The 26,032-nt window shown below is 40.3% G+C and overlaps 1 protein-coding gene across 1 annotated transcript in view; it reads left to right on the top strand.

Annotated features, from left to right (window-relative positions):
• Positions 1-46: 46 nt before the first annotated feature.
• HOOK3 (hook microtubule tethering protein 3) overlaps positions 47-26,032 on the top strand; it is a 112,554-nt gene continuing 86,568 nt past the window's right edge. Inside the window, exons 1-3 of the mRNA XM_077773056.1 lie at positions 47-189; positions 3,216-3,220; positions 8,551-8,636. Of these exons, the coding sequence (XP_077629182.1) occupies positions 129-189; positions 3,216-3,220; positions 8,551-8,636 (152 nt within the window). The 5' untranslated portion in view covers positions 47-128. The remainder of the gene's footprint in view (positions 190-3,215; positions 3,221-8,550; positions 8,637-26,032) is intronic.

Genomic DNA, 26,032 nt, shown 5'->3' with positions numbered 1-26,032 from the left:
GCTGGGGCCGGAGGAGAAGGTGGACCAGAGGCCAGGTCAACTGCCCGGACCCTCCGACGCAGCCCCAGACCGAGCGGCAGCGGTTTCTGGAGAGGTGGGGAGGCGCTGCCAAACCCCAGCTGGGGAAGATGTTCAACGTGGAGTCGGTGGAGCGGGTGGAGCTGTGCGAGAGCCTTCTCACNCGGCCGGGTGGGGCGGGGGGCTGCGCGGAGCGCCTGGGCGCTGGGGGCTCGGCCCCGGGTCCGAGAGGGAACTTGCCAGGCTTGAGGTTTGAGGTGTTGGCTGCGCTCCGAGAGGAAACCGGCCCTGTGGAGGTTAATGATGGGGTGCAGGCGGCACTGTGATTAGGATTGTTGTTGTTTGCAGCTGATGAGGCGCTGGTGCTTCCCTCTCGCGCTGCCAGGGACACCGAAGCGTTGGCTGTCCCTGCGCCCCGCGCAGCCGGTAGAGGCACTCGGGACCCCTGGTTACGACGCTCCTCGCCTTTGTTGTAGCGTTCACGGAAGACTGAGGTTAGCCCCTTGGGAGATAAGCCAGGCCCCCTGAAAGAGAAAAGTACTTTGAAAGGAGGATAGGAAAAATATGGAAAAGGCACCCCGAGACCATATTTTAAATGAGAGATGCACTTAAGCGATTAGAAAGTAATCGGTGTGGAGGTACTTTTTAAAGGTATAAATATAAAAACCCATCTGAAAGATGTGTGGGCATCAGTAATGGAACTCGACAGTTTGGGGGCAACGTTGTGGGATTCTGATCTTAAATTGTTAAACACTTATTAAAATGGTCACGTTTTAAAGTCCGTACGTATTCAATTCTAATGCTAACAATTATGACTTTAGCAGCTTCTTCGAGAGCTGGACTTAAAACCATGCTGTGTGTTTCAGAAACTGTGGTGTCAGTTTTTGGTGTATGTGTGTGTAGAGGTCTGCAGAGCCACGGAATAAAAGCCTAATGCTTTTCCCTGGAATTTTACTCATAGCTAAAAATGTTAAATGTCATTTCTAGAATAAGATATTGATTGAGGTGACTACAGCATTTGGGTTAATGTTAAAGGTAAGACATAGATGGCAAAGATTCTGTTCTGCGGTGCCTTGAGTTAAGTTCAGATCCCTGAAGTATAGATGTCACTCTCCCGTGTAGGGGCACTTCCGTGGAGAGGTCAGAGAAGCATCGCCTTGGATAGGTTGTAACAAAGGTGGTGAAAATACTCAGATTTTCATAATGTGTTTTGTGTCAGGAATCAGATTACATCTTCTGATCTAATACGATGGTCGGCCTTGATATGTTCTGTAACTCTTATGTTAGGCTGTTCTTGGGATTTCAAGGTTTGTTTGTTTTTTGCAGTAATACATAGTTAACATACAACTTCCAAATATAATGGGTTCCAGCTTCAGATGAGGAGATGGATTTTGCTGCTGTACCTTAGAGGAGAGAAAAACTGATAAGCTGCATAATGTGGCCAAGGCAGGGGAGAGATAAAGGAAAGAATGACCACATTCTTTGGTACTGTGGAAGAACTAGATTTGGCAGAGGTTGTAAACAGAAGATTGAGAATCTGAAGGTGTGCTTTTTGAGTCTATACCAGTGCCTCCCTCAATGCTAGAAAAAGAAGCAAGAAGGAAAGATGAGGAAGCTAACTGAACCTGAAGTAGGGCCACATTGTTTAAAGTCTAGAAAGACAAGTCTTGAAAGTAGAGATGTATTTGAAGAGGATCTGCAAAAAGATGGTAATTGGTACAATTATTTGAGTGAGAAATGCTAATAAAAATATAGAGGAAAAATTGTAGTGGGAACTTTGAAGGGATACTAACAGAAGCACTTGATATAAGAGCATCTATTTAGAATCTGGTAAATATCAAGGGAAAAAACCCAGGTTCCTAGAGAGGTCAGGAAAATGGTGCTGTAGAAAAGGATTAAAAAATATTTTTTTAATGCTTTTTTTTTTTAAAATTTTTATATAGTTTATTTTTGAGACAGAGAGAGAAGAACATGAGTGGGGGAGGGTCAGAGAGAGAGGGAGACACAGAATCTGAAACTGGTTCCAGGCTCTGAGCTAGCTGTCAGCACAGAGCCCAACGCGGGGCTCGAACCCACGAACCATGAGATCATGACCTGAGCCACGGTCAGATGCTCAAGTGACTGAGCCACCCAGGCGCCCCTAAATGTTTACTCTTGAGAGAGAGACACACACACACACACACAGAGCTCGAGGGGGGAGGGCAGAGAGAGAGAGAGAGGAAGACTCAGAATCCAAAGCTGACTCCAGGCTCTGAACTGTCAACACAGAGCCCGAATTGGGGCTTGAACCACTACTAACCATAAGATCATGACGTGAGCCGAAGTCAGACACTTAACCACTGGAGCCACCCAGGCCCCCCATAAAAAGAGTTTTGAAATGTCACTGGAAAGCTCATCAAGGAAAATTTCTGGAGAAAATAAGATTAGAGATTGTTGGGGTACCTAGCTGGCTCAATCAGTCAAGCATCCAACTTCGGCTTAGGTCATGATCCCATGGTTTGTGAGTTCAAGCCCTGCGTTGGGCTCTGTGCTGTCAGCAGAGAGCCTGGAACAGGATTCTGTGTCTCCTCCTCTCTCTGCCCCTCTCCCGATGGCTCTCAAAAATAAACATTTTGTCTCTCAAAAATAAACATTAAAAAATATTTTTTAGATTAGAGATTGTCAATACAACTGGAGAGCAGAGTCTACACAAAGGTGTACAATTCTAAGATTTGGAAACATTTTAAAACCTTGTTAGTTGAAAAGTTTCAAAGTAAAGTTGAATTTAAATGCTGGATTTGTTCTCTTGTCATTACAAAAAGCGGAATAAATGTGCAGAAAATGTTTGAGATAGCTGAAAGTGTACATTCAGTCTAGTAGTTCCCCTCCATATCTGGAGGCCAGCTTAAGCAGAAAACAATTCCAAAACCAAGTATAAGGGAAAAAAATATGCCCATTGGGGCACGTGGTAGGCTCAGTCAGTAGAGAATGTGACTCTCAATCTCAGGGTCTTGAGTTCAAGCCCCATGTTTGGCTTGGAGCCTGCTTAGAAAAAAATAGACTCCCATTTAGACTGATTTACTCTATTTTACATAAATTTCTAGCCACCTTGGTCATGTGGGTTCTGTTCACACAGAAGGTTAGAAGGTAACTGCAATATTAGGCAAGATACGAGACAGCTGCCAGTGACCTAGAAGATCCAAGAACTGAAAGTTCAGTCTGGGTCATTCACCCTTTGAGCTGACAGCCTTATGGAATCCAAGAGCCTCCATGCTTAGTTATTGAAGATCATAATTAAGATCTGGGATATCTTGAAAAGTTTATTTTCACTACATAGCATTTAGTACTAGATAGGCGGTATTTTGTACACTTTAAAAATTCTTCCACTAGGAATAGTTAATAAAACCTCAGGTGCCTAAAGGGATGTATGTTAGTCACAGAATTCATTACTGTGGACATGGAATTAATTGCCTTAAATGCTGGATAAATTTCTGTTGTATCAAAGAGCCTACTAGCTCAAGAACCAAATGTTCCAAATTTTTGTTTAAAGCAGAATACTTAGGAAAACACAAGGTATCATCCTACTAAAGGAAAATACCTTAAACTTAAATTCCATATCAGAATTTATGCAGCAAGCAAGTTCAGCAGGATGTGCTTGAAAATTTCCACTCTACCTCCTCTCCCCGCCCTCTGAGTCAAAATGTATTCTTACCTGTTAGAGAAATCTGCCCTGCCTATTACACCTGTCAAGCCTAATTTCTTGAACTTCACATGAAAAGATTGGGATTTCCTGGGTTTTAGAAACTGAAAAACCAGAAAAAATCTGGAATGCTACCGGTTAATGGCAAGAAGCTGAAGCGGGAAAAGAATTGTCACATGCGCTCAGTACATTTCTTCTGGGAAACCCAGCAACATTAACATATCCTTGTAATTTTTATATTACTTAGCAGCCAATGAAATGCATACTAGTGTATAGACTTGAGGAAGGTATAATTATTGTGATGGTTATCTCCCACATTCCATTCTCTGCTCTGCCTAACTCCATTCTGCCAACAGTTTTTGTCCTGTGATGGAGGAATAAGGAAATCCATGTACAAAAGTTAAAGCACGCATTTTTAAAAAGCTTTAGTTTTCTTTCTTTTTTAAAAATTGAGGGTCCATATAAAATGATAGGTAAGAGTATAGGCTCTGACATTAGACTACCTGGGTTCATATCCTATCTTTGTTTCATACTAACTGTGGGTGACTTTGATAAGTAACTTTATTTCTGTGTTTGATCAGCATCATTGGAGGCTCATTAAAACACTGATTGCTAGGCCCCATGTCCAGAGTTTGTAATTCAGTAGGTCTGGGCTGGGACCTAAGCTTCGGCATTTGTAACCAGTGTCCAGGAGATGCTGTTGTTAGTGGCTTGGGGAACCACACTTTGAGAACCACTGCTCGAAGAGCAGGGATTTTTAACTTTAACATTACTTACATTTGGGACTCGATAATTCCTTTGTTATGGACAGCACCCTGTTTATTTGAAAGTAGTATCCCTGACCCTTACCTACTATATGCCAATGGCACCTACTAATTGGTTAAAACCAAGAATGTCTCATAGGGAGTAAAATCACCTCTGGTTGAGTGCTGCTCCTCTAGAGATACTAATTTCAGGTGATCTCATGTTCTTTCTCATGCTTTTGTTCAGGAGGGTGAGGTGGAGGAGGTGTGTTAATACTGCTTTTTGAATTGAAAGAGAGATTATGACCTTTCCCATAGGATTTCACACCTTAAGGTGTTTAGGTGTAATTATCTTTAAATTTTACTGTACTGCTATCCTGAAATATCCTGTAGATGTTAACTCAGTTTATGAGAACTGGTAAAGGAGAGATTATTTTTTAAATTAAAGTACAATTCACATACCATAAAATTCATTCTTTTAAAATGTACAATTCAGGGCGCCTGGGTGGCTCAGTTGGTTCAGCCTCCGACTTCTCTCAGGTCAGATCTCACAGCTTGTGGGTTTGAGCCCTCCGTCCACCTCTGTGCTGACAGCTCAGAGCCTGGAACCTGCTTTGGATTCTGGGTCTCCCTCTCTCTCTCTGCCCCTCCGCGACTCGCACTCTGTCTCTCGAAAATAAATAAACATTTAAAAAATTTTTAAAAATTAAATAAAATGCCTAACCAGTGTCCCACTGCATAAGAATTATTTGGTGATCTTGTTAAAAGATTCCCTGCCTTCTGCAACTTCCCAGATGATTCTGATATACGCCAGGTTTCGGAACCACTGCTTGTAAGTCTAAAATACCTAAAGTGCATTCATTTTCTCATTCTTTTTTTTTTTTAATTAAAAATTTTTTTAGGGGCGCCTGGGTGGCTTAGTCGGTTAAGCGTCTGACTTTCGCTTAGGTCATGATCTCGCGGTTCGTGGGTTCCAGCCCGGCGTCGGGCTCTGTGCTGACTGCCAGCTCAGAGCCTGGAGCCTGTTTCAGTCTGTGAATCCCTCTCTCTCTGCCCCTCCCCCGCTCACGCTGTCTCTCTCTCTCTCTCTCCTAGAAATAAATAAAACATTAAAAAAAGTTTTTTTTAATGTTTTATTTATTTTCGAGAGACAGCGTGAGCGGGGGAGGGGCAGAGAGAGAGGGGGAGACACAGAATCTGAAGCAGGCTCCAGGCTCTGAGCTGTCAGCCTAGAGCCCGATGTGCAGGGTTCAAACCCATAAGCGCAGGGTTCAAACCCATAAGCCGTGAGATCATGACCTGGGCTGAAGCTGGATACCCAACCGACTGAGCCACCCAGGCACCCCCTCTCGTTTATTCTTATAGCAACACACCTCCTCCTAATGTATTTTTCCCAATTGCTAGATTGAAAAACTCATAATAAGAGAGGTAAAGTGGCACGCCCAGGTTCACACAGCAAATTAGGGGCAAAGCTAGGGATAGAATTAGTTCATTATATTCAAAAAATACTCACTGAGGGCGTCTGTGTCAGACATTGTATACTAAGATTGGTGAGAGCGATAAATGAGAAGTGGCTCTCACTGCTGCTGCTTTTTCATTCTAAACAAACCTACAAGAAAGATTGATTTATCAACTGTAAAATGAAAGGTGCTTATCTCTTTAAAGTACATTGTTGTTACCACATTATCATTGAGGAAGCCACTGGAGATAGTGTGGAGTAAAATTTAATCTCTGTTCCTGCAGATGGTGTTTATTTGTTCCATTTTTTCATTTACTATTTATTGAACCTCTACCACGTATGAGGTTAGTGTCCAGGGACTGCTTCTTTTCATCACCTTTCCCAAGTGGATACCTAGATAAAAAAACACTTGTGGTATGGTATGCTTTAAGGTAATTCCCTTAGTTTCCACCACTGTAACCACCACTGCCCGCAAGACTCTCCTATATAGAAAATATAGAGAACCTATTGACTGCACTTGTTAGCCTTTTTTTTTTTTTTTAAGGTTTGATAGATAATACAGTACAAAGAGGTAGACATTCATCTACTGTTAGCAAGAGACTAAATTACTACAACATTTGTTAAGGGCAGTTTGTCAATATTTATCAAAAACCTTAACATGTGCATACACTTTGACTAGTAGTTTCGCTTCTGAGAATGTAACCCAGTAAATAAAAATGTGTGAGAAGAACTGTTATTCCCAGTATTTCTATTGTCGCTGCTTAGTTTGATGTCCTCTGTGTAAATAATGTAAACCTACTAAAACAGGTCTCTGTGCCTGCCTCTTTCCCTCCAATCCTTTCTTCATACTGCAGCCAGCATGATTTTTATGCAGTGCAAATCTCATGGCCTCTGTCTTTTGCTTGGGTTTTTTTTCTTACTCCCCGTTGCTCTTAGGATAGAGTCCTGACATGGCTTATGAAGTTTTATACAGTAATGCATTCTTCTTTACCCCATCTTTCACATTTCACTCTTTTCCTTGTTTCATCTCTTCCTCGCATTCCCGCCCCCCATCCCATGCCAAGCAAACGTTTTTCATTCCTAGACTGTATCCCACTCTCATTTCCAATCTTTGTGTTGCTGTTTACACTTCCTATCATACTCTTTCTTTTTGCTAACCTGTAAACTATAGGAGCATGGCCTGCATCTGTCTTTTCTCAGTGATTTATTTTTTTCTAAATCTTGGTTGCACTATTGGGTATAATCATTGTTGGCTTGGCTATATTATCTTACTCATGGAAATAATTTCTCCTGTTTCTCAGGCATGTCACGTTGACTAATACAAAGGTAGTTTGTTTTGCAAAATTCTAATTCAGAATACTTTTTTTTTGAGTGAGAGAGAGAAAGAGCACATGCGCGCACACACACCGTGTTGGGGAGGAGCAGAGGGAGAGAGAGAAAATCCCAGGCAGGCTCCACGCTCAGCAAGGGAATGAGATCTCCTCTAACTGTGAGCTCCTACCCTGAGCTGAAACAAGAGTCACTTAGTCAACTTAGCCACCCAGGTGCCCCTAATTCAGAATACATCTAAAATATAAACTAATTGAATATTTAGTGTAGTAAATGTGACTTGTACATCTGTATAAAGATGCTTTGGCTTTAAGTAAAAGAAGTCTCAACTTGGCCAGGCTTAAATTTATCTCCTATAATATGAGACTTCCACAGTTTTTAGTTCAGTGGCTCAGTTTTGACCTCAAGGACCTAGTTCTTGGTATCCTTCTGTCTTACACTGTGTTGGCCTCATTGTAAATGGGATTCCATTAAGAGCCAAGATGACTGCTCGTGACCACTGAGTCAACATGCGTTCACATGAAGAGGAGATTGACTTTGGGGCGCCTGACTGGCTCAGTCGGCAGAGCACGTGACTCTTGATCTTGGGGTTGTAAGTTCAAGCCCCATGTTAGGTGAGAGATTACTTAACAATTTAATAGATTAAAAAATTAGATAATTAGATTAAAAACACGAAATTTAAGTTAATTTAAAAAAAAAAAAAAGAGGTGGGGCGCCTGGGTGGCTTAGTCGGTTAAGCGTCCGACTTTCGCTTGGGTCATGATCTCGCGGTTCGTGGGTTCGAGCCCCGCATCGGGCTCTGTGCTGACTGCCAGCTCAGAGCCTGGAGCCTGTTTCAGAGTCTGTGACTCCCTCTCTCTCTGACCCTCCCCCTGCTCATGCTGTCTCTCTCTCTCTCCTAGAAATAAATAAAACATTTAAAAAAAAAAAAAAAAAAAAAAAGGGATTGGCTTTTCTTTCCCAGAAACTCAAGTAAGCTCTTTGGTTCAAATTGTTTTGCCCTGTGACTCTCTGAGTCTGTCACTGGTAAAGGAGACGAAGGTATCAGGACTTGCTTACATTGATATCTGTGAGGAGAATGAATGCTGGGAAGTCACTAGGTGTCCAGCACAATTTTTTTTCTACCCAAGGGAAAAAATTACACTAAGAATGTGCAGGAAATTTCCCACAAGGAAAATTTTTCCAACTCATGTACTTTTTAAAATGTATTCCTACTCCCAAAATGAGAGAATCACAAAAAAAAGATGCCAAGAAATCTTCTATATAGTTAACCATGAAATCCCCCAAACTCAACTCGCCCAACCCCCCTTTTTATTTTCTAGATCCAGACATTTAATGTGGATGCACCATGCCAGACCGTAGAAGATTTAACGAATGGGGTTGTGATGGCCCAGGTTCTTCAAAAAATGTAAGAATAAATTGCTTTGTCTTTTTGTATATCCTTATATTTGAATATTTATTAGATTGAAAATATGGACAAAAAATAAAGTGTTTACATGAAGCTTGTGTTGGATATAGAATAAGAACTGTGTCAGTGGCCTGTACTCATTTAGGTACAGATTGACTGGCTGAAAGCTTTAATTGTTGTAAACCTCCAGTAGTTTTAGCAGAATTATTTGCTCTTGTGTTTTTCAGCATAAGCTTGGCAGAAATTTTCATGTTAGTGATGAGATTTTCTCATTATAGAAGAATCTAGAGGCTTAATCCCTCTCTAGGATTTGGCTCAAATGTTATCAGTGAGGCTTTCTCTGATCATTGATATAAAATAAGTGACAACCATTCACTTTGAACTGGTTGTGTTCTTTGAAGTATATAACACTCTCTTATATACCACATAGTCATTTGTTTTACTCTTGTTCCCCCACATCCGTGTGTACACACATGCACATCATACACACAGTGTAGGCTCCACACAGAGGCAGGGAATTCGTTTTGTTCACAGTTGTATCCTAGCATAATGTTTGGTTTTTCCTTGAATCATATGAAAATGCCGTTTGTAGGTCACAAATATCATCAGCTTTTCATGATTCAGTCTGCATCGTGGGTACTCATGTCTACTGAATGACTGAAATAATGAGATACTTGTTTGGATCTATGAAACGTACCTGATTCTTTTTTTTTAAGTTCTTGAAAACAATAGTAGTTGTAAAACTGCTGATGTATGGCTATCTTCAACATCTGACCTGGGAAATTTTCAAATAAAGCATAACTTGTAAATTTAAGAAATCATTAGGTTTGATGTGATTTGAGAGAGATACTTTTTTTTAATGTACTTTATGTTTATTTTTGAGAGAGAGAGAGTGCACATGAGGGAGCAGGGGGGGGAGGGGAGGAGAGAGAAGGAAACACAGAATCTGAACAGACTGCCTTCAGCGGGGCTTGAACTCAGGAACTGTGAGATCATGACCTGAGCCACCCAGGCGCCCCATAGGGAGACACTTTTGTCTTTGAAACACTGAGCACTTTTAGGCCTCAGGATATTAGAGATTTGCATATGACTAGATGGGATTTCCTGCAATTGTGTTAAGAATTAATATCATCAGTAAATGAACTTTTGTTATTGTTCACTTTGCAGTGAGTTATGTAAAGTTGCCCATCTGAAAAGCAGTTGAGATGCCTGCAGAGAATCTGTGTGCCTTTAAGTACTGGCGACCTGTGCCTAAAAAATAGCTTGCTGTCACTTTCTTCCAGAACTACATGGCACATCTCTCCAGATACATAGGCACACAGACTTTTTGATAGAAGGTGAGAAGGCTCATTTTAAAACTTGGATCAGGCCTGGTTTTAGCACTCTGAGAAGAGTGAGCTTGTGATTTTCATGGTCACCTCTGAGCGGTGCCCTGATAATTTTTAGAAGTTGAATGGTTTAGAGAGTTTCACTGAAGCTAAGTAAGCTTTCCAAGTATATGTCACTAAATGAATTTTTTGTTTAAGTTAATTAGAGTAAGACTTCTGTCACTGCAGAAACCAGAAGGACTGTATGTGTATATTGTTTTACCAAACCATGATCATAACATATGGTATTTTAATTTACCAAAGCCTTGTAGGCATATTTCTCATCAGTACTTAATTGTTTTTTTTTTTTTACCTTTTTCCCCACAAAATGCCTTCCCTTTTTCCTCTTGTTTTGTATAACAAGATATACAGAAAAGCATACTAAAAAAAGTGAATTTGTGTATGTATGTGTTGTATGTATTTGTGTGTGTATACACATCCATGTAACCACCACCCAGATGGTTCCCTCATGACCGTTCCTAATCAGTGCCCCTTGCCCCCAAACTGTCATGAGTCTGACATCTATACCACTAATTAGTTTTCTCTGTTCTTGAGCATCTTATAAATGGAATCATACAGTATGTACTCTTTTGTGTCTGACTTTTTTCACTCAACAGAATGGCTGAGATTCATATTGTTGCCTGTTACTTATTTTTAATAACTGTATAATTTGTATGACTTCAAGGAAGTTCAGTTCCGCCTTGTCCCTGTGGTGTTTATTGAATGGCTACTTTGTCCAGCACCGGTGATACAAGGGTAAGCCACAATGCTCAGGGCGGTTGCCTTCAGAGAGTTTATAACCTTGGGAAAGACAGAGTTTAAATAACTATGAAAACAAAATTGCTATTATAACCAGTGCTCCAGGGCAAAAATACACAATGTTATGAAAGTTTGTAAAGAGGCATATTTAACTTAATCAAGGAAGACATGAATATTTACCTGAGTAAAATAAATTAAATCTGCAAGATAATTGCTAGCAGATTTCTTAGCATACAGAAGGGCATACACAGAGGCCTCATAGGCTGATGGAGCAGGGGGAGCACCACTGCAGAGAGACGGCTTGAGTGATTAAAGCAGAAGGGGGGAGAGCATGTTACAAAATGACATTAGAAAGATAGATGTTGCCAGACCATGTAGGGCCTTGTGTCTTTATTCCAAGGGCTGTGAGAAACAGTTGAGGGATTTGGGGTCAGATTTACCTTGTTTTAATTTAATTTAACTTAATTGTGTTGGGGTTTTTAAAAATTTTTTTTATAGTTTATTTTTGAGACAGAGCATGAGTGGGGGAGGGGCAGAGAGAGAGAGAGAGACAGAATCCAAAACAGGCTCCAAGCTGCCAGCACAGAACCTGATGCAGGGCTCGAACCCAGGAACGGTGAGATCATGACCTGAGCTGAAGTTGGATGCTTAACCGACTGACACACAACTGCGCTTCTTAATCCCCATCACCTGTTTAACCCATTTCCGCCCTCGCCTCTGGTAGCCATCAGATTGTTCTTTATAGCTAAGAGTCTGTTTCTGTTTCTTCTTTTCCTTTCTTCTCGTTTTGGTCCCTTTGCTGGTTTGTTTTGTTTCTTAAATTCCACATATGAGTGAAACCATATGATATTTGTCTTTCTCTGACTTATTTCTCTTGGCGTAAAACTCTACCTCCATATTGTTGCAGATGACAAGATTTCATTATTTTCTATGGCTGAGTAATATTCCACTGTGTGTGTGTGTGTGTGTGTGTGTGTGTGTGTGTGTGTGTGTGTGTGTACACACCATATTGTCTTTATCCATTCATCAATCAGTGGATATTTGGGTTGCTTCCAAGTCTTGGCTACTGTAGATACTTCTGCTATAAACATTGGGTGCATGTATCTCTTTGAATTACTATTTTTGTATTCTTTGGGTAAATACCTAGTTGTGTGGTTACTGGATCATAGGGTGATTTTTAACGTTCTGAGGAATCTCCATATTGTTTTCCAAGAGTGGCTGCACCAGTTTTCTCTCTTTCTTTTTTAAAATTTTTAATTAGAAAAAATTTTTTTAGAGAGTATGCATGCAAGAAGGGGAAAGGGACAGAGAGAAAGAGAATCAGACTCTGCATGGAGCCTGATGCAGGGCTCAGTCCCACAACCTTGTGATCATGACCTGAGCGGAAATCAAGAGTTGGACACTCAACTGACTGAACTACCCAGGCACCCCCCTCTTTTTTTAATGTATGTTTTTGAGAGAGAGAGAGAGAGAGAGAGAAAGGAGACACAGAATCCGAAGCAGGCTCCAGGCTCTGAGCTGTCAGCAAAGAGCCCAACGCAGGGCTTGAACCCACGAACCACAAGATCATGACCTGAGCCAAAGTCAGACGCTTAACCAACTGAGCCACCCAGGCACCCCTCTTTTTTTTTTAAGGTCTTATTTAAATTCCAGTTAGTCAGATTTACTTCTTGAAAATATTCTGCAGGTGTTGAATAAATTAGAAAAAGCCATAATGATGAGGGATGATCAGTTGGAAAGAAATTTGTAGTAAGTCAGAAGGTAGATTATGGATGGTACTTTGGACTAGGAGGTAGTGAAGGAGATGAAGACACGTGGATGAATTCAAAATAGTAGAGAAAGCCAAATGTTAGTGATTGATATGGGATAGTGAGTAGAACAGAGGTATCAAAATTGACTTTTAAGTTTCTAACTTAAGCAAATACACAGAAGAAGGTGCAAACGACTGATGTGGGAACTCTGAAAGGTGATCTGCCGTGGAGGAGTGCTGGATGTATCATGAGTTTAGTTTGGGAGACACTGACTTTGGCGTTGAGACATAAGAGAAAATGCCAAGTTTGCATTGGAGCACGTAGAAATAGAGCGTAGGAGCGCCTGGGTGGCTTAGTCGGTTAAGCGTCCAACTTTGGCTCAAGTCATGATCTCACAGTTCGTGGGTTCGAGACCTGCGTCGGGCTCTGTGCTGACAGCCAGCTCAGAGCCTGGAGCCTGTTCCGATTCTGTGTCTCCCTCTCTCTCTGACCCTCCCCTGCTCACGCTGTCTCTCTCTCTCTCTCTCTCTCTCTCTCTCTCTCTCTCAAAAATAAATTAAAAAGGTTAAAATTTTTAAAAAAGAAAGAAATAGTGTGTAGAAGAGAAGTCCAGATTCAATTTGGGTATCTCTTATTGAAGACATTATTGTGGATTAAGTCACTTAAGGAATAGTATAGCATAAGGAGAAAATATGTGTAGCCTGAGCCTTGAAGAACTTTGACATTTAATTCTTGGTTGGAACCTCAAACAGCACAAGTGCCAGAGAGGTACGAGGAAAGCCAAAAGAGGTGGGTGCCAAGCAGAGAGTTGCGCATCTTTTCATTTTGGAAAATTGCACATCTTTTCATTTTGTCTGAGCTAGTAAGTGAAAAATTGTATCTTTCTATAGTTGAAGTAGAAATTTTATCAAATATAAATGGATGTAAGTATGTTTCTTTTTAGTGTAATTTTTTCCTTTCTCTAGTCTTTTAAGTCATTTCCTATTAATCTACTTTCCAGCTTTTAAAATATTGTTGCTGTTGTCTTCTTTCTCGTTTTTGTCCATATAGGTTCATGTCCCCTCTCTTTAATAGACATTGTATGCTTAGAAAGGTTTTGGTTTAAGAGCAGAATTGAGTGGAAAAGAGTTTCTGGGTGAGATGATGAAAAAGTTCTGTGGATGGATGGTAGTGACAGTTACACAACAGTGTGCGGGCACATACTACCACTGAGCCACACACTTTAAATGGTTTAAATGACAAGTTTTACATAATGTATATTTTACTACTTTAAAAGTTTTTAAAAATTGAGAGAAAAGTATGGCACATTCCCACATACTCCTTGCCCCACTTCACACAGAGCTTCCCCCACTGTCAGCATCCCACACCAGAGCGCTACATTTGTTGCAGGTGAGGATCTGATGCTGAAACATCATTATCACCCAAAGTCCCTAACTTATTTATTTTCTATTTTTTTTATTAAAAAAATTTCTTAATATTTGTTTATTTTTGAGAGAGAGAGAGAGACAAACTGTGACCTGGGAAGGGGCAGAAGAGAGGGAGACACAGAAACTGAAGCAGGCCGTTAGCACAGAGCCTGATGCTGGGTTTGAACTCATGAAACTCGAGATCATGATCTGAGCCGAAGCTGGTCGACTGAGCCACCCAGGCGCCCCTCCAAATTTATTTTAAGTTTCTTAATTTCTTTTATAAATTTATAGTGTGAGTAAGGGAAGGGAGAGAGAGAATCCCAAGCAGGCTCCAGGTTGTCAGCACAGAGCCCGGTGTGGGGCTTGATCCCAACCACTGAGATCATGACATGAGCCTGTATAAAGAGGTGGTTGCTTAATGGACTGAGCCACCCAGGTGCGCCTGAAGTCCCTAATTTGCATTAAAGCTCATTTTGTGTTGTACATTTTAGTTGGGTTTGACAAATGTATAATGACATGTATCTACCACTATAGACACATGTAGATACAGAGTAGTTTTACTATCCTAAAAATCCCTTTTGCTCCACCNTCATAATCACCCAAAGTCCATACTTTACATTAGGGTTCATTTTGGTGTTTGTACATTCTGGGGGGCTGGACAAATGTATAATGACATGTATCTACCATTATATCATCATACAGAGCAGACCAAGAGCTTTAAAACTCCTCTGTGCTCTGCCTTTTCATCCCTCTCTAAGCTAGCACCCACTGATCTTTTTTACTGTCTTCATAGTTTTGCCTGTTCCAGAATGTCATGTAACTGGAATCATAATCATATGTAGTCTTTTCAGATTGGCTTCTTTCACTTAGCAATATTGCATTTAAGATTTCTCCATGTGGCTTGATAGCTCATTTCTTTTTAGTACTTCCCTCCCCATTTCTGCAGCGTCACTGAGATGAAATTGACAGAGTAAATTGTACATTTTTAAAGTATAGTATTTGTTAAATTTTCACGTAAGTAGATGTCTGTGAAACTATCACCACAGTCAAGATAATGAATGTGCCATCACTTCAAAAAGTTTTTCAGTCCCTCCTTTCTTCTACCCCTCTTTCGTCCCAGGGCAACCAGTGATTTGCTTTCTGTCACTACGGATTAATTAGCAGTTTCTAGAAATTTATGTAAGTGGACTCACACAATATGTTCTCCTATTTGAGGGAGAAGGTATGGCTTCTTTTATGCAGCATAATTATTTTGAAACTCATTCATGTTACTGCCTGTAATAGTTCATACATATTTCATTGTATGGATATACCGTGATCTGTTCATTCATCTGCTGATGAACATGTGAGTTATTTTTGTTCAGGACTATTACAAATAAAGCAGCTCAGGACACCAGTGTACAGATCTTTGTATGGACATACGTTTTCATTTCCCTCAAGTAAAATCCCGCCTAGGAGTGGAATGACTGGAACATAAGGTTAGGTGAATGTTTAATATTTGAGAAACTGCCAAAGTGGATATGCCTTTGATGGCCCCACAAGCCGTGTGTGAATGTTCCTACTGCACCACAGTTTCACCATCGCTTGTAAGGACAGTGTTTTGTGGGGGTTTTTAAAGGTTTTATTTTTAAGTAATACCTAGTTTATAATTTCTGTAATGAGTAATGATATTGAGCATCTTTTCAGGCCATCTGTATATCTTTGGTGAATGGTTTCCCATAACCTTTTGCCTATTGTTTATTTAGATTGTTTGTCTTATTGAATTTAGAGTTCTTTATGTATTGTAAATACAGTTCCTTTTTTAGATGTATATTTTAAAATATTTTCTCCCAATTTGTGGTTTCCCTTTTCATTTTCCTTTTTTTTAATCTTTTTGGTTTTCTTTTTATTTTTGAGACAGAGACAGAGCACATGTGGGGGAGGGGCAGAGAGAGAGAGAGAAACACAGAATCTGAAACAGGCTCCAGGCTCTGAGCTATTAGCGCAGAGCCCAACATGGGGCTCTAACTCACGAACCACGAGATCATGGCCTGACCCGAAGTCGGATGCTAACCGACTGAGCCACCCAGGTGCCCTTCCCTTTTCATTTTCCTAATAGTGTCTTTGAAAGGCAAAAGTTTTTAATTTTGATAAAATCTAATTTCTTTTTCTTTCATGTGGTTTTTCTATTTTTTTTTAAAGATTATTTTTAAGTAATCTCTATCCCCAGTGTGAGGCCAGAACCCACAATCCTGAAGATCAAGAGTTATATACTCCTCTGATGCCCTGTTTTTTGTTTTTTGGGTTTTTTTTATTCTTTTAAGAAATGTTTACCAAAGCCAGGGTCACTTAAGATTTTCTTCTGCATTTTCCTTTAGGAGTTTTATAGTTTGAGTGCTTATATTTATGTCTGTGATTCATTTTGAGTTATATTTTGTATGTAAGGATTGATTTTTTTCCTTTTTGCTCTATTAAAAAGATACCTTTCCCATATTTTAAGGACTTTTGATTATGTTGATTTGCCTAATGATCAGGCAGACATCATCCATAGATGATTAAATTCTTGTTCATTTAAGTATTTTTTACTAATGGATCAGTCACCAGAAGCACGAAGATGTAGTCTATGCTTTTACATCTGTACATCAACAAATACAAAATGAAATCCTATTTTTTTTCCCTTAAGTCTTGAGGGAACTGTGACTGTTAAATGAATTTTCTATTTTCAACTTTTGAACCCGCTTCCGAGAGCACAGGATTTGAATTGGCTGTTTGAGCTGTTAAGCCTGTGATTCTTGGTTAACCTGTAGTACGTGAGCCAAGGAACAGTCAGTGCTTTGCCTGATCAGCTCTGGCTCTGAGAGAAATCTGGTTCTCCCCTAACACTACTGGTGCAGGCTTCTCAAGTAATGGCTATTTTTACTCCCACAGGCTTCAGAAGTACCACTTAGCTCAGAGGTGGTGCTCCTCAGTGCTGTTCCAGATCATTCGCCTTCATTTTCCCTAAAACCCTAGTTTTGAATCTTCTGACATCATCCACTACCCTTCGTTGTAACTATCAATTCTTGTTTCTCAACAATTTTGGATCCTGGCACACTAATGATTCTTTCCAGTACTACTCTTACCTAAATTCTTGGTGATTTGGATATCCTTGCCTATCAGTTTCTTGAACTCTTCTCCATTGATCTTGTATTCTGCTAGATTTCAGCCACTCATTCCCAGTGTCATACCCTGTACATTATAATTAGTGATAATGTGTAATCCCTCCATAATCTCAGTTTTCTCATTATACCACTGTCTGATTATTGTTTCCTGTCTTTCCACCTCACTTCCTCTGGTGTCAAGTTTCCAATAATTCTTCAATTTTCTTCTGCCAGTGGGATCTCAACATTGTCCACCTTCATCTCTTTTTCTTTCCTTTTATTTAGCAGAAATTGCATGATAATCGGGGCGCCTGGGTGGCTTAGTCGGTTAAGCGTCCGACTTTCGCTTAGGTCATGATCTCGCGGTTCGTGGGTTCGAGCCCCGCGTCGTGCTCTGTGCTGACTGCCAGCTCAGAGCCTGGAGCCTGTTTCAGAGTCTGTGACTCCCTCTCTCTCTGACCCTCCCCTGCTCATGCTGTCTCTCTCTCTCTCTCTCTCTCTCTCTCTCCTAGAAATAAATAAAACATTAAAAAAAAATTTTTAAAAAAAATTGCATGATAACCATAATCACTCTCTCGTATATACTTTTAGTTTCTCTGCCCCTCTCATATTTGTTTGGCAAAACCACAACTCTGGTTAAATCTACTGTCCCACCAGTTCTACTTCTTACCTATGCAGCTGAACCCAGCTGGAAAAAAATGCAAACATGCTGATGGATCTCATTTTAAATTTCTCACCACAAAGTTGCAAGTGTTCCTTCCCCTATGGAATCCCATAGTCGTACTGTTTCCCCAGTCCTCTCATTCCCTCAGACTTCCAGTACCACCTCCCTTGTCTCTCCCATCTGATCACCTTACAAGATAGGATACATCCTACTTTTGAGGAAGTTGAAACAAATATAAAAGAGAATTTCCGTGGAATCCCATAATGACGGGTACCCACCTACCAGCATCAGTTTGACTTTGCCTTGCAACCTGTTATCTACACGTGAGCTGTGGGGTTGGTGGGAAAGGGTTCTATCTTAAAGTCAGTACCTGCACTTGGTATTTTGCATCCCATTGCCTCTCACCTACTCAAGGTCATCACTTTACCAATTTGTCCTTATTTCTTACATCATCACTTTTCCATTCTCTGCTGGATCATATCTATTAGCATGCAAGCAAACTGTTACTTTTCTCTTTAAAAATACATCTCATGGGGGCACCTGGGTGGCTCAGTCAGTTGAATGTCCGACTTTGGCTCGGGTCAAGATCTCACGGTTCATGGGTTCGAGCCCCACATCGGGCTCTGTGCTGACAGCCAGCTGAGAGCCTGGAGCCCGACTTCGGATTCTATGTCTCTCTCTCTCTGACTCATGCTGTCTCTATCTCTCCCTAATGTTAAATAAAACATTTTTAAAAAAATTAAAAAAGATACTTCTCATGGAGGGCACCTGGGTGGCTCAGTTGGTTAAGCAGCCAATTTCGGCTCAGGTCATGATTTTACAGTTACCGAGTTTGAGCCCTGCGTCAGGCTCTGTGCTGACAGCTCAGAACCTGGAGCCTGCTTCAGATTCTGTGTCTCGCTCTCTCTGCTCCTACCCCACTTGCACTCTGTCTCTGTCTCTCAAAAATAAATAAACATTAAAAATGTTTTTAAAAAATACTTCTCATGATCTCACCTCTGTCAATCAATTTCTCCTCCCCTTTATAGTAAAAACTTCTTTAAAGCATAGTCTGTACCCAACTGTCTAAGATTCCTTTCTCTCTGCTCTCTTAAATACACTTTTCGGGCGTGCCTGGGTGGCTCAGTTGGTTAAGCGTCCAACTTCAGCTCAGGTCATGATCTTACAGTTCGTGGGTCCTAGTCCCACGTTGGGCTCTGTGCTGACAGCTTGCTCAGAGCCTGGAGCCTCTCTTCAGATTCTGTAACTCCCTCTCTCTCTGACCCTCCCCTGCTCACACTGTCTCTATCTCTCTCTTAAAAATAAATAAAACCATTAAAAATTTTTTTAAAAAATGCACTTTTCAGTCAGGGTTCCCCCCCATCTTTTTATTAAAACTACACTTTTTAGGGGTGTCTGCGTGGCTCAGTCGATGAAGCATCTGACTTCAGCTCAGTTCATGAGTTCAAGCCCTGCGTCAGGTTCTGTGCTGACAGCTCAGAGCTTAGAACCTGCTTCAAATTCTGTGTCTCACTCTCTCTCTGCCCCTTCCTGGCTCATGCTCTGTTTCTCTATCTTTGAAAAATAAACAAACTCAAAAAAATTTTAAAACTGCACTTTTTAGGGGCCACTAATTATCTACACATTGCTGATTCTCGTAGTCCATTTTCAGTCCTTATCTGAACCCAGCAGTAGCATTCAAAGTGCTTACCGAATGAAAGTACTTACCAAAGTACTTGTTACCCTCTGGATTATTTTTTTATGTTTATTTTTTAATTTAAAAATAAAATTTAATGTTTATTTTTGAGAGAGAGACACAGAGTGCAAGTGGGGGAGAGTCAGAGAGAGAGGAAGACACCGAATCAGAAACAGGCTCCAGGCTCTAAGCTGTCAGCACAGAGTCTGATACAGGGCTCGAACTCACGAACAATGAGATCAGACCTGTGTTGAAGTCAGATGCTTAACCAACTGAGCCACCCAAGAGCCCCTAATTTGTGTTTACTTTTGAGAGAGAGAGTGTCACTCAACTGACTGAGTCACCCAGGCGCCTCAGACCATCTGTCTCATCTGGTGATCTGCATTTCTTCTACTCTTTTTTCCTCTTCTGTTCTACTTCCTCTCACGGGTGTGCACAAGGACTCAGGTCTTCTCCTCTACTCCTTTCTGTTTTTGTTCACTTCCTCTATGGTTACTTCTAGTCTCATGGATTTAAATATCATCCATGTCTTAATGACTCTTAAGTTTGTATCTTCAGCATCAATCTTTCCTTTAACTTCTAGACTTACCTCATTTTCTACTCGATGTCTCCATTTGAGTCTAAAAGACATCTCAAAGTTATCATATCTAAAACTAAACTCTGTGTCTGCTACCCAAAAGTCACTCAGTCAGAAATCTCATATCAGTTGTTGGCATTTCTTGCTCAAACCATGAAACCTTTCTTTTTCTTCCCATCCCACATCCAGCCTATCAGGAAATCCTCATAACTATACTTTAAAAATGTATCTATAAAGTTTATCTAAATCTAGCTTTTAGCTCTAACTCCCAATACAGAAAAGTACAGAGGCTAGAGGAACAAGTTAAACTAAATCATGAGGAAACAATTAGGCAAATCCAGAAAGGAATCTATTTCCCGGGGCAATTGACCTAGTCTCCTCTAATAAGCCAGTGTCACGAGAAAAAAGGAAAGAGGTAGACTGTTTTAAACTAAAGAGCCTGAAGAGGTGAGACACAGACACTAACCAAATGCGTTACATAAGTTCTTGGAAATACTGCCAAATGCAACAGCATGGGTGAACCTGGAAGACATTTATGCTTAGTGAGATAAGCCAATCCCAGAAGGACAAAGAGTGCGTGACTCCACTTACATGAGGTATCCAAGATCATCAAATGCATGGATACAGACAGTAGAATGACAGTTGCCAGGAGCTAGCACTTGGGGCAAGTGGCAAGTTGCTGTTCAGTAAGTATGAAGTTTCAGTTATACAAGATGAGTAAGTTCTAGGGTTCTGCTGTTCAACCTTGTGCCTATGGTTAACAATATTGTGCACTTAAATTTTTGTTGAGAGGGTAGATCTCATGTTAAGTGTTCTTTTCACAAGTTCAGAAACAAAAACAAGTGCTGTGCATGATTTTTCTTGAATCTTGTTTGAACAAATCAACTATAGCAGATGTTTTGAGGATAACGTAGGAAATTTGAAAACAGGTTGAATATTAGGTGGCATTTGGGGATTGTTTTGTGTATTAGGAGTATATCAGAGCTATAATAAAGTCCTTATTAGAGATGTATAGTGGAGGTTTTTGGAATAAAATGTCAAAAAAATCAAATATGGAGCAAATATAGGAGAATGTTAAATCTCTATGATTGACCTGTGGTTGTTCACCATGATATTTTCCTTCTCTGAATGTTTGGAAAAGTTTTATATTAAAAATTATTACCTTTACTGCTCCCACATTGACCACCATCATGTCTTGCCTTTATCATGTTAATACTTCCTGACTGGCATGTTCTACACTTGGCTGCCCACAGTCTGATGTGAATCTAGCAGCCAGAGTGATTTTTTTTTAGTAAGTCAGAATTTCTGTTTAGGACTCTCATTGGCACCCCATTTCACTCAGGGTGGAGGCCAGTGTACTCACAATAGTATATCCTAAGTGATCTGGACGACTTGTTACCATTCTGATGCCTTGCTTACTAGTGTTCTTTCCCACATCCGTTCCCTTGCTCATCCTTATGTACATCGGGCATCCTCCTGCCTTAGGACTTTTACGTGGTCTCATAAATCAGATATCCATGTAACACTCTTCTTACCACCTTCCAGCCTTCACTGATTTTTGTTGGTTTTTTAATATATCCTGCCTTGACTATCTGTTTAATATTGTTACTGCCCTTACAGTCTAATCCCCTTATCCTGCTCCGTACTAAGTATTCTGGAAATATTTATTGAATGAATGAATGTGGACCTAAGAAGAGTTCACCACCACTCTTGTCATTTTCCATCAACATTTCCCTGATAACAGCTGGATGTCCTGCATTTCAGCTCTGACGCTTACTTCTGAGTTAGCACAGACTCCACAAGTTAAGGCCTCATAAGACTGCCCCCACTTCAGATGCCCAGGGACATAGGGTCCTCAGTGAATCCACACTTCTTCCTGGTCAACTACAAATTCAGGAGTTTGAACTCCCATCCACTACCACCCCTTTCAGTTATTTTCAAGAATGACACAAAACTCAGGAAAGCTTTATATTTATGATTACAGTTTTATTATGAAGGATAAAGTCCAAGAATAGCCAAATGAAAGAGATGTATATATAGGGCAAGGTGTGGCACTAGGGGCAGTGCAGAGTTTCCCTGCCCTCTCCAGGCATCCTGCACTCTCAGCACACTCATGTATTCACCACCTTAGAAACTCCCTGAATCCGGTTCTTTAGGATTATTTGGGGTTTCACTCCATAGGTATGATTGAAATTATGAACTCAATCTCCAGTCCCTTCCTGGAGGCTGAAGTGGGGCTGAAAGTTCCAGCCCTCTAACTGTGTGGTTTGCTTCTTTGGAATGAGCCTCCATCCTGAAACTATCTAGGGGTCTATGATGAATAACCTCATTAGCATCAATTCAGTTATGGTCAGAAAGTGCTCATTATAAATTACAAAGGACACACTCTTACTAAGGACATTTTAAGGGTTTTAGGAACTCAGTGCCAAGAACCAGGGATAAAGACCAAATATATTTTTTATTATACCACAACCACATATTGATTGAAAGAGTAAAATCAGAAGTAGTCAGTTGTGCCTGTAAGTGCCCTTAATTTTAGTTTTCAGAGTTTTAGAAAGAGGGGGAGAAAATAGAGGAGACCAAAAGAGATAAAATGAAGATCAAGCTATGGACAGTGGTCACAAGCCTCTTAAATGGATGCTTTTCAGAGAACTCTGAGTTGCTGGTCCTTGGCTTAGAGCCTATCCCTTATGTGCTTTTATTGCTTATTTTGATACAGTAGGGGCTAAGCATAATTTCTTATATTTTTATTGTCATTATGGATGCAGAATTTAATTACTATAGCTAACTCTTGAATACACACTTAATGGCAGGGGACCAAAATGATTGTTTCGGGTAATTAAAAGCTAAGAAAATAGACCTCTAAGAATCAACATATCTAAAAAAGTACTAAGGTTTGCTAATAAAAATGCCATATTAAAATGAGATAGAATGAAAATACAGTGTTGATTTTGGACCCATCTTAATTTGGCTGAGTTCAATAAGAATATTATGGTTCTTAAATAATTTTAGCAGTACAGATGAAATTTAATATGTTTATTTTTGTGAAGGCAATTAACTGCAGGCAGATAATATATTTCTAGAATTTTATTAAGGATTAAAGTCATTGGGCTTTTTTCTTTTTTTTATTTCTCTTTCTCTTTTTTTATTTTTTAGCTTAAGAAATTATGACTGGTACATAAGTTAAAGTCAAATAGATGTGTTACTAAGGAAATGGTTCTGTACGTTGCATAGCTTCTTTTGTTTTTTTGTTTTTCTTAGCAAGAGTCAGGACATAGTAAGAAGCTAAAGATAGCTTCTTACTCATGAAGAATGCTCTAGTAAGATTATCCGTTGTTATTTACATGTCTGTGCAGAACTATGATCTATTAAGATTTTGGAGAAAAGTACCTTTAATTGTTTGATCTTAACCTGAGAGCATTAATTAAGGGGTATTTAGAAAGCATGGCTGAAATTGTAAGTTACTTACAGAAACAGTTATGGCTAGATGCCTGCATATTGAGTCAAAATTTATTACTAGGAAATATCACATTGGATTTAAGAAGACTGTGCACTACTGTTCTTGCTATGTTCGGCCCAAGTAGCAGATTAGAAGCTTATGAATAGCCTAAAAGTACTATCACTTTCTAAATATATTTTATTTTATTTTATTCTTTACATGTTTATTCATTTAGAGAAAAAGAGAGAGAGAGAAGGCATGCATGTATGAGCAGAGAGAGAGGGAGAGAGAGAATCCCAAGCAGGCTCTGTACTGTCAGTGCAAAACCCAATGAGGGGCTTAATCCCATGAACCATGAGACCATGACCTGAGTTGAAATCAAGAGTCAGATGCGTAACCAACTGAGCCACCCAGGCACCCCCTCCCCAAATGTATTTTAGTCCACAGACATTTTTTTAAAAGAAATATTTATGCTTATTTTTGAGAGAGAGAGAGAGAATGAGCAGGGGAGGGGCAGAGAGAGAGGGAGACACAGAATCCAAAGCAGGCTCCAGGCTCTGAGCTGTCAGCACAGAGCCCTATGTGGGGCTCAAATCCATGAACTGCGAAATCATGACCTGAGCTGAAGTTGGATGTTTAACCAACTGAGCCACCCAAGCACCCCATATCTTAGTCCACAAATATTTACTGAGAACTTGCTATGTGTCAGAAACGAGGTATGGGGTTTAAAAAAAAAAAAAAGGAAAAAGAAATGAGGTATGGGGAAGGAGTGGGAACAAATATCTACTGTTAATGAACATAGAGTGCCATGAGCAATGTTGGTCTTTCTCTTTGTGATCTAATTTATTGAGCATGAAGGAGATGATTAGCCACAGGACCTTAGTATTGTTTGCTAGAACCAGTTTTGTGTTGAACTCTACTGATTGATTGATTGATTGATTGATTGATTTAGAGAGAGTAGGGGAGGGGCAGAGAGAGAATTCCAAGTAGGCTCTTCACTGTCAGCACAGAGCTCAATGTGGAGCTCAAAGTCACGAACCATGATATCACAACCTGAGCTGAAGTCAAGAGACAGACGCTCAACTGACTGAGCCACCCAGGTGCCCCTCTACTCATATGAGTTTTAACAAAAATTATTCTACTTCCAACTTTGCCACTTAATTATCTGACTGAACTTGGGGAAATTATTTAATTTATGAGTATGATATTCCTCAATGGTAAGAGGGATAATAATACCCTCTTTGCAATGTCATTGCAAACATGAAGTACCTGATTCAATGACTGGTATGTTTATTAGTCCTTAGCAGTGGTTTTTGTTTTTTCTCTTTCTAGCTTAGAGATGATTCTAAGAATTTATTGTTTATGTAAACTGTACCCCCCAACACAGGGCTCAAACTCATGACCCCAAAATCAAGAGTCACATGTTCTACTGACTAAACCAGCCAACTACCCCTTCTTAGACAGTTTAAAGCATTGTTTTTTATAAGTTTGTGAGCTTGCTTTTAGTGGTGTGACCCTAAATTGACACTCAGTTAATAAGTTCAGTAACTTTGGCTTGACTAATCATCAGCCAAATAGCACCAAACTCAGATTGTCCTCCTTATGAGTCTTTTTTGGTTGGGAAGACTAACACTTGATTGGCAATGATTATGCTTTTTAGATTATTCAAGTATCAAAAACTATTGAATATTTTCTAATTTCTCAATTATTTTTATATACTTTGGTATTTTATTTTATGGTTGTTTTTTTTTTATTTATTTTTGAGAGAGAGAGAGACAGCATGAGCAGGGGAGGGTCGGAGAGAGAGGGAGACACAGAATCAAAAGCAGGCTCCAGGCTCTGAGCTAGCCGCCAGCACAGAGCCCCACAGGGGGCTCGAACCCACGAACCGTGAGACCATGACCTCAGCCAAAGTCTGAGGCTTAACCGACTGAGCCACCCAGGTGCCCTGATACTTTGGTATTTTAGTACAGCTCACTCAATTATTGCTTTTCTTTGCAGTACCTATGTTTTTTTAAGTGTTATTTGAGAGAGGGGGTGAGTGTGTGTTCGCATGAGCAAGGGAGGGTCAGAGAGAGGCGGGGACAGGGGTACCTGGGTGGCTTAGTCGGTTAAGCATCCGACTTTCGGTTAGGTCATGATCTCACGGTTCATGGGTTCGAGCCCCGCATCGGGCTCTGGCTGACTGCCAGTTCAGAGCCTGGAGCCAATTTCAGAGTCTGTATCTCCCACTCACTCTGACCCTCCCCTGCTCACGCTGTCTCTCTCTCTCCTAGAAATAAATAAAAAATTAAAAAAAAAAAAAGAGAGAGGTGGGGACAGAGGATCCAACACGGGCTCCACAATAATAGCAGCGAGCATGCAGGGCTCTACCTCATGAACTGCAAGATCATGACCTGAACCGAAGTTGGATGGTTAACTGACTGAGCCACCCAGGCACCCCGCTTTATCTTTTTTACAAGAGGTGTAAAGAGACAAGGACACTTTTGGGGGTGTTCTGCCCATTTTACAACACTTTCTCTGAAAACTGACTCTTATCCTGCCAGGTCTGGTCATTCTTCCCCTTAAAGTTGTGTGTGTCCTACCTGCAGCCCTTAAACCTTTTGGTTACATAAAAATCAGATTAGGGATGAAAA

Source organism: Crocuta crocuta, unplaced genomic scaffold, assembly GCF_008692635.1.
Source record: "Crocuta crocuta isolate KB4526 unplaced genomic scaffold, BGI_CrCroc_1.0 scaffold177, whole genome shotgun sequence".
NCBI lineage: Eukaryota > Metazoa > Chordata > Mammalia > Carnivora > Hyaenidae > Crocuta > Crocuta crocuta.
The sequence above is the reverse complement of the archived record's forward strand: the minus strand, read 5'-3'. Positions and strand labels throughout refer to the sequence as shown.